At 39.8% G+C, this 9,715-nt stretch overlaps 1 protein-coding gene across 5 annotated transcripts in view; it reads right to left on the reverse strand.

Moving 5' to 3' along the window:
• The window catches only part of LOC111148213 (G elongation factor mitochondrial 2), a 68,436-nt gene that overhangs the window by 10,608 nt on the left and 48,113 nt on the right, over window positions 1–9,715 (reverse strand). For all 5 annotated transcript variants that reach the window (XM_022504670.1, XM_022504672.1, XM_022504671.1 and 2 more), the window contains 2 exons: window positions 7,236–7,312; window positions 3,418–3,556 (listed from right to left, as the gene is read on the reverse strand). In XM_022504670.1, coding sequence (XP_022360378.1) covers window positions 3,418–3,556; window positions 7,236–7,312 — 216 coding nt within the window. The remainder of the gene's footprint in view (window positions 1–3,417; window positions 3,557–7,235; window positions 7,313–9,715) is intronic.

The raw sequence follows: 9,715 nt of genomic DNA on the forward strand, positions 1-9,715 counted from the left end.
ATTGTGGCTTTATAATACATATTCAAGTCTGATACACTTCTTTGGGTTATTCCTCATATTGTTACAGCTCCTACTTACTTACTAGTTTTTTACCTTGCAACTTATAAGCAGTCTGTGCAGAAAGCCTTTAAAGACTATGCAAATATGCTGTTCCTTAAGATACCCAGTATTTAGCAATCACAATAGTTGCAAAATGACTATTTTCCTACTGAAACCCTTCTCCTCAGCATCTAACAGTCAGCAGTTGGCATTCCACTCTAAGGAAGAATTTCCTCTTCTTCCCCATCTGTTTATCTAGTATCAGTAAAGATTCGTGAATCCCTACTTTATCTCAAAGGCCTATAATTCCTAGACTTAAGTGCTATTCCAATTCATTCAGATATGGCCAATAGAGCCTCTTCAAGTTGGTTCCTGTGTCCTTATGATAGTCCCCCATAAACAGAAAGATTGAACATTTCCTTCCTTTTTAATATACCATAATGTTCTACTGCCTGCTTATTCTTTTTTTTTTTTTTTTTAAAGATTTTATTAATTTGACAGAGAGATCACAAGTAGGCAGAGAGGCAGGCAGAGAGAGAGGGAGGAGGAAGCAGGCTCCCCACCCCAGCAGAGAGCCCGATGTGGGCCTCGATCCCAGGGCCCTGTGATCACGACCTGAGCTGAAGGCAGAGGCTTAACCCACTGAGCCACCCAGGTGCCCCTGCCTGTTTATTCTTAATGGTCTCTTGGTCCTTACTAATAATTTCTATGTCCTTTTATTCTTTAGAAATAAATATACTTCTTTTATATTCTGTATCCAGTAATTCCAGTGTCGGAAGCCTTTGCTGTTCTGACTGATACTGTTTAAACTGCCTCTTTCCTCATTGTGCCTTTCTTATCTCATGATTTTGTAACTTGAAAATATTTTTTGAACTGTGATTTAACACTCCCTTATCTATAGGATTTTCTTTGAGGAATGGGTTAAAGACACATTTATCTAGAGTCCCTGTTTGTTTTTTTCCAGGATCCTTGGAATATTATCAATTCATGAGCATTTTATAATAAATTCTTCTTTGTTTGGAGTTTTTTCTCCAAAAAAAGTGGTTCTTATGAATTTAGGCTAAAAACCCTATCAGAAGCCAATGGTTACAAATTCTTACAAATTTTGCCCCAAGTTTCCTTGTCTTTTTATGGAGAAGACTTCCCAGTTAATTATTTCCATGAGCATGTGACCCTCAAGTACTAGGTTAGAGATAACTACTACAGATTTCCTCCAGAATAGCTAGCAGTTTTGGTGCTGACTTTTTTCCGAGATTCCTGTTCCAGCTTCCTTTCATGTTCTAAGCAGGTCAGACATTAATTTAAAAGATACTATTTAGGGGTGCCTAGGTGGCTCAGCGGGTTAAGCCTCTGACTCTTGATTTCAAGTCAGGTCATGATCTCAGGGTCATGAGATCAAGTCCCATGTTGGCTTTGCATGGAGTCTGGAACCTGCTTAAGATTCTTTCCCTCAACCCTCCTACACTGTTGGTGGGAATGCAAGCTGGTGCAGCCACTCTGGAAAACAGCATGGAGGTTCCTCAAAATGTTGAAAATAGAACTACCCTATGACCCAGCAATTGCACTGCTGGGTATTTACCCTAAAGACACAAACGTAGTGATCCGAAGGGGCACGTGCACCCGAATGTTTATAGCAGCAATGTCTACAATAGCCAAACTATGGAAAGAACCTAGATGTCCATCAACAGACGAATGGATAAAGAAGATGTGGTATATATACACAATGGAATACTATGCAGCCATCAAAAGAAATGAAATCTTGCCATTTGCGACGACGTGGATGGAACTAGAGGGTGTCATGCTTAGTGAAATAAGTCAATCGGAGAAAGACAACTATCATATGATCTCCCTGATATGAGGGAGAGGAGATGCAACATGGTGGGTTAAGGGGGTAGGAGAAGAGTAAATGAAACAAGATGGGATTGGGAGGGAGACAAACCATAAGTGACTCTTAATCTCACAAAACAAACTGAGGGTTAATGGGGGGAGGGGGGTTGGGGGGGGATTATGGACATTGGGGAGAGTAAGTGCTATGGTGAGTGCTGTGAAGTGTGTAAACCTGGCGATTCACAGACCTGTACCCCTGGGGATAAAAATATATTATATGTTTATAAAAAAATAAAATAAAAAAAAAATTAAAAAAAAAAAAAAAAGATTCTTTCCCTCTCCCATGCCCCAAACCTCGGCTTGCACGGTCTCTCTAAAAACATTAAAATAAAAATAAATGAAAGACACATTTTCCCAGCATTTTCCAGATAAAAAGTCCAAGAATAAAAATCCTCATATCACTTGCTTCTACATTCTGCTTGTATAATTTTTCAAGTTTTACTGAAAAGTAACTACCTGGCCTTTTCATAAATCACTGAGTTACATCTGGTTATCCTTAACATGTTTTCTCTGTGACTCTTCAGAAATCGCTCCATGTTTTCACTCCTTGTGGAAGAGCAGTGATTGTCATAGTCCTATACTTAAGAAAAGCAAACTGACACTATAAAAGAAAAAATATGAATTCTTAAATTTTGGGACAGAAATATAAAAACCTGTACTTTCTCAAGAACATCATCAGCATAGCATTACCATATTTATTAAACAGATGAAATTATTTTCCACTCACTTTGTAGAGTAAAAATAATACATTGGGGCACCTGGGTGGCTCAGTGGGTTAAGCCGCTGCCTTCGGCTCAGGTCATGATCTCAGGGTCCTGGGATCGAGTCCCGCATCGGGCTCTGCTCAGCGGGGAGCCTGCTTCCCTTCCTCTCTCTCTGCCTGCCTCTCTGCCTACTTGTGATCTCTGTCAAATAAATAAATAAAATCCTAAAAAAAAAAAAAACAAAAAACATGAACTTCAAATTCTTATACTCATTCTGGTAGTGAGGATGAGTGTAAGCCACTTACACCAAGGGCTTATTCTACTCCCTGAACACCACTGAAAAGCATACTTGTTTGGTAAGGGCTCATCATCTGTTTGATGTAATGAGTGGTAAAAGAAGAGAGATGGGTTAAAACAAAACAAAACAAAATTCTAAAAAACCCAAGAAAACTCACACATAAAACCTATGCCTGGGGTGCCTGAATGGCTCAGTCAGTTAAGCATCGAGATGCCTTTGGCTTAGGTCAAGATCCCAGAGTCCTGGGATCGAGCCTGAGGGCCACCCACTGCCCCCCAGTTAGGTTCCCTGCTCAGTGGGGAGCCTGCTTCTCCCTCTCCTTCTGTGATTCCCTCCCTGCTTGTGCTTGCTCTGTCAAATAAATAAAATCTTTAAAAATAAAACACCCTATGCCCACTGATGGAAGATACTAGTGACTATGAACCCTGCTTTCAGAAAACAGATCCTAGAGAAACAAAAATAGCAAATTTTAAGTGTTTTATGTTTTACCTGTGGCACGAACTGCATTTAGGATGGTCTCTCGGTATGCCACCTGGAGAGGCCCTAGGTAGGTTTCCAGTCCATATTCCCTCTTGATTCGGTCATGAATAATCTCAATATGTAACTCCCCCATACCACAGAGAACAGTCTGGTTAACAGAAGAATAAAATAAAAACAAGATCCAAGGAAAAAGTTATGTTTATCACAAAATACTATATAAATGTATGTTATCAATGTTATGTTTCATTCATCACAAACCAAGTTTCTTGGCAAATTTTTTTTTGGCACTTCCTCAAAACAGTTTTTAACTTTTCTGAGTGGATAAGTCAATTAAAAGTGGATTGCTAGGGGCACCTGGGTGGCTCAGTGGGTTAAGCCTCTGCCTTCAGCTCAGGTCATGATCTCAGAGTCCTGGGATTAAGCCCCGCATCGGGCTCTCTGCTCAGCAAGGAGCCTGCTTTGCCCCCTCTCTCTCTGTCTGCCTCTCTGCCTACTTGTGATCTCTGTGTGTCAAATAAATAAATAAAATCTTAAAAAAAAAAAAAAAGTGAATTGCTGGATGTGCTATGGTGAGTGCTGTGAAGTGTGTAAACCTGGCGATTCACAGACCTGTACCCCTAGGGATAAAAATACATTACATGTTTATAAAAAAATAAAAAAATTTAATTAAAAAAAAAAGTGAATTGCTGGGGCATCTGGGTGGCTTAGGTTCAGGTCACGATCTCAGGATTCTGAGATCAAGGCCTGTGTCAGGCTCACAGCCTGAGGGAGTCTGCTTCTCCCTCTCCCTCTGCCTACCCCCCTACTTGAGCGCTCTTTTTCTCTCTCTCAAATGAATAAATAAAAAAAATTAAATTTAAAAAAATCAGAAAAAAAAAGTGAATTGCTGGGGTGCATGGCTGCCTTAGTAGAGCATGCAACTCTTGATCTCAGCGTTGTGAGTTCAAGCCCTACACTGTACATAAAGCTCAGTTTTAAAAAAAATTAATTTACAAAGTGATTGCTAGGCTATTGTTCTTTTTACAAGACAGTTTAATCAGGCAGGCAGCATCTAGAAGTACCATACTTCCCAACCATACAGTTTAGTTCTGGTCAATGCAACAGGGTTCTAACTGATGCTGGCAACTTCTGGGTTATACCTTTAAAGAAAGGATAAAGCGGGCGCCTGGGTGGCTCAGTTGGTTGAGCAACTGCCTTCGGCTCAGGTCATGATCCCGGACTTCCAGGATTGAGTCCGCATCAGGCTCCCAGCTCCTTGGGGAGTCCGCTTCTCCCTCTGACCTTCTCCTCTCTCATGCTCTCTCTCACTCATTCTCCCTCAAATAAATAAAATCTTAAAAAAAAAAAAAAAAAAAAGAAAGAAAGAAAGGATAAAGCCCTTCTCTTACTGAAGATGCAGGAAACTGTCTTGAAACATGCAGATGAGGACAATATCTTGTTAACTAGGGGGGTGAAGAGGATAACCTTTTCCCCCAAGCGTTCCCAACTACGCTGGTATCTACCAATCATCCTGGGCACCACCTTACAGTTTTCTGAGTAGTCAAATCTTTCAGACTGGTTTGGATCTTTAACAAATAAACTGACATTTATCTTCATGAACCAGTGTTTCTTAGAGCTTTCGTTAGAACAAGCCAAATTTGTATCAAAACTAAGCAAGACAGGCTTTTTATTTTTATTTTTTGAAGTATTTTATTTATTTGAGAGAGAGAGCATGAGGAGAGGGAATAGGCAGAAGCAGAGGGAGGATAACGCAAGGGCTGGGGGCCCTCAATCCCAGGACCCTAGGATCATGACCTGAGCTGAAGGCAGATACTTAACTGAGACACCCAAGGCATGCTTTTTAGAAAATTTCTGTAAAATAATGGTTATTCCTTAAGAAGGTCTTTGTGTATGAGAAAGTATAATGCAAGGAAACCTTATTTGCTCAATCTTATTCATATGCCACCTATATAGTGAAGAATTAACCTCACCCAAAGAGAGATACGGCCCTTGCCCTCAGCTACTGGTATGTTATCTTTATGGCAGGATGCTGCCTGGCAGAAGTGTCTGCTTGTCTGGGGGCTTTGTCCACCAGATTGCGTAATGATGTGATTTATGATGTGGGCTTTGGAATAGCCCCATCAGTTCCAACCTGGAGAGTAAAGGTAGTAGCCTCAACTTATAGGATGTACTAGAAACTAAAGGTCAACCACAAAAGCAGAATCTGATCCAGCCTTAATAAAAACTCTGAACAGGGCTGGGGTGAGCCTCCTTGGTTGGCAGTACTCTTGATGAAGGAAGATATGCCCTATTTGATTCTGCCCTATTTGACCCTTCCTTTGGTTGGCTCAAATTTTATCCCTTCACTATAACAGAACTACAAATGTAAGGAACAACAACAACAAAAAGGATTATTTTGTGTACAATTTAATATAAAGTTAAACAAGTGGATTATTTGGGAAAAACAAGCTGTAGAATAATACAACTAGGATGACTTGTTATAATCTATATCTGTACATATATATGGATAATATCCATATATATATGGAAAAAGTATACTGTGCTTTATTTATAACATAACACAGAAGATATTTGGCAGTGTGAAACATTAGTCACCATTTCAGTTGTTACCTGTGTAAAAGAGAATGAACAAAAGGGGAAGCTTTAATTTTGTACTTCGTGGAGCGCCTGGGTGGCTCAGTTGGTTAAGCATCTGCCTTTGGCTCAGGTCATGATCCCAGGGTCCTGAGATTGAGCCCCACATCCTCCTTTCTCACCCACCCCACACATGCTCTCTCTCTCACATTCTGTCTCTCAAATAAATACATAAAATCTTGAAAAAAAATTTTTTTTGTACTTTGTACCCTTGTGTGTTATTTGCTATTTAAAAAAGAAAAATATGTATTGGCATTTTTTTTTTTTTATCTTTTATTTGTCAGAGAGGGAGAGAGAGCGAGCAAGCACAGGCAGGCAGAGGCAGAGGGAGAAGCAGGCTCCCCGCTGAGCAAGGAGCCCGATGTGGGACTCGATCCCAGGACGCTAGGATCATGACCTGAGCCGAAGGCAGCTGCTTAACCAACTGAGCCACCCAGGCGTCCCTGTATTGGCATTTTTTAAAATAAGTTTTTTTTTCAAGAAAGTTTAACTGCTGTTGTATCCTCCAGCATTAATTAAATAAATTACTACCTTATTTAGCTAGTATTTGGGAAATAAAATACTCCCTGTTTTAAAGATTAACTAAATCAGTTTATCCTTAAAAACAACTTTATAATCTTTTAAAGGAACTTTTTCTAAAATCTTGGATAAACTTTACCTGTTTTCCTAAAAGGAAGACACAGAATGGAACATGTGTTCTTCTACTGTAATGTAATATACACAAACTTCTTACCACCTACTTTAGCTCTACTTTCTCCCACTGTGTTAGGATATTAAGCAGTCATTTCTCCCCCATCTTAGGTGAGTTAGTGACATTAAAAGAACCTTTACACCCTCCCTTTAGTATGCTGTTTATAAACCCTAGCTTTAGAGGGTTAAGACCTTGTCAGGGTTGAACCTTATTTCAAAATTGTACAAAAGACTGTCTTCTGGAAAGCTGAAATGCTAAACAGTGGTTTAGGTAAGCGAGGTATAATTAATTATACTGAGAAACCAACAGCTTGATAATCAACACAATAATCAGAAATTTCTATTACGAGAGAACCAAAAGAGAAAGTTTTTTCTTTCAGGGACCATGAACCAATCATATTTTAGATATATCCATTTAAACACACACACACACACACACACACACACACACACACGCACGCTATTATTGAAAGATTTCTGGGATATGTTAATATAATGCATACCTGTCCAGAATCAGGATCCAGCTTTACTTTCAAACTGGGATCTTCACGCTGAAGGCATTTCAGTGCATAATCCAAATCTAAGGGATAAACAGTAACTGTTATCTTTGTATTTCATAACATGACTTATGTTAAAGTGGGGGAAAAAATGAACAAGCAAACAAATTTTGAAAAAGAACATTTCATCGGGAGGGAGACAAACCATAAGAGGCTCTTAATCTCACAAAACAAACTGAGGGTTGCTGGGGGTAGGCAGGTAGGGAGAGGGGGGTGGGGTTATGGACATTGGGGAGGGTATGTGCTATAGTGAGTGCTGTGAAGTGTGTAAGCCTGATGATTCACAGACCTGTACCCCTGGGGCAAATAATACATTATATGTTAATAAAAATAATTTTTAAAAAAGAGAACATTTCAAACAGCTATAAATAGTTTGCAGAGAATAAAAGAAGATGGTAAGACAGTGATAGGAGGTTATCTGAGACTGAATAATCTGGAAAGGCCTCTCCAAGATAATTTAGAGGAAGACACAGAAAAGAATGGCCATGTATGCAAAATCCTGAAGAAAAGGAATTCCAGAAACAGCAAATGGTAGTGCAAGGAATGGTTTTGCCAGTGGAAAAATAACAATATGGCCAGGGTAGCTGGATATTAGTGGGTAAAAGGGAAAGTAGCATTAGATTAGGAGGGGAAGATATGGCAGAAATCACATCATGTGAAGTTTTTTAAGCCAGGGTGAAGCGTTTGGATCTCCACTGGGAAGCCAATGAAGGGTTTTAACTGGGACAGCTAACCACCTGATTGTTTCGCAAAGATCAATCTAGGAGCTGACAAAAAAGCAAAATGCCTTCAGAAACGGAAGTGATAATGAAAAACTGGCCAAAGGAAACTAAATGACATCTTGAATAAAGAGATGCTAAAATGGTCACTCTAGGATGTATTTTCACACACAAAGAGGAAGAATCTATTCCCTATGTTAAATATGGCATCTTAAGACAAGTGATACTTTAATACAATCAATTAACTCTCAAGTATATTCTCCCTCTCTACAAAAGATGTTAGAAGTTTCACAGACATAGGGCGCCTGGGTGGCTCAGTCATTATGTGTCTGCCTTCGGCTCAGGTCGTGATTCCAGGGTCCTGGGATGGAGCCCCACATCGGGCTCCCTCAATGGGCAGGAGAAGCCTGCTTCTCCCTCTGCCTGCCCCCTTGCTTGTGTTCCTGCTCTTGCTGTCTCTCTCCGTCAAATAAATAAATTAATTAAAAAAGTTTCATAGACCTTGAGTATGGCTCAAGAAAAGAGCTGAGCAATGGATTAATGTACCAACCTTATCAGTCACACATTTAAAGTGGTCTTCAGGGGCACCTGGGTGGCTCAGTGGGTTAAGCCTCTGCCTTAGGCTCAGGTCATGATCTCAGGGTCCTGGGATGGAGCCCCGCATTGGGCTCTCTGCTCGGTGGGGAGCCTGCTTCCCCTTCTCTCTCTGCCTGCCTCTCTGCCTAATTGTGACCCCCCTCCTGTCAAATAAATAAATAAAAATCTTAAAAAAAAAAATAAAGTGGTCTTCAGGATATAAACTTCTAGACATGCACTATCCAGGTAGTAGTCATGAGCCATCTCATTAGAATATTACTAGTCTCAACTGACATGTGCTCTAAGTATAAAATACACACTAGGTTCCAAAAACTTAATATGAAAAAAAGTATCTCATTAATTTTTTATATTAATTATACGCTGAAATGGTACTGTTTTTTATATACTGGGTTAAGTCAAACGTACTGTCAAAATTAATTTTGCCAGGGCACCTGGATGGCTCAGTGGGTTAAGCCTCTGCCTTCCACTCGGGTCATGATCTCAGGGTCCTGGGATCGAGCCCCACATGGGGCACTCTGCTCAGCAGGGAGCCTGCTTCCCCCTCTCTCTCTGCCTGCCTCTCTGCCTACTTGTGATCTCTATCAAATAAATAAATAAAAATCTTAAAAAAAATTAATTTTGCCAGTTTATTATTTTTTTTAATGTGGCTCTAATTTTAGGTTAAAAAAGGCAGTAAATTAGATATTATATTTCTATTACACAGTGCTCTTCTAGACTCCTGACATCCCAAAGTCGGGTTCAAGGATAAGCAACACTGGCAACAACTGGAGCCTGTTAGAGAAAGTCTTATGTTCCAGACTGAATGAGAGTTACACTTAACAAGAATTCCAAGAGATGTATTTAGGTTATTTAGATAAATCTAAACTTAGATTTATCTAAATAACCTGAGGTTATTTAGATAATATCTTATCTTCAGATTTTCAAAGAAAGAAATAATACTTTTGACACTGGGGCTTTTGGAATGAAAACATAGTAATGTTACTGTAAATAAACAAATTCATTCAAAAACATTTATAAAGAGAGGCGCCTGGGTGGCTCAGTGGGTTAAGCCGCTGCCTTCGGCTCAGGTCATGATCTCAGAGTCCTGGGATCGAGCCCTGCATTGGGCTC

The sequence above is a fragment of the Enhydra lutris genome, unplaced genomic scaffold, assembly GCF_002288905.1.
Source record: "Enhydra lutris kenyoni isolate GAN:26980312 unplaced genomic scaffold, ASM228890v2 scaffoldscaffold19, whole genome shotgun sequence".
Lineage (NCBI taxonomy): Eukaryota > Metazoa > Chordata > Mammalia > Carnivora > Mustelidae > Enhydra > Enhydra lutris.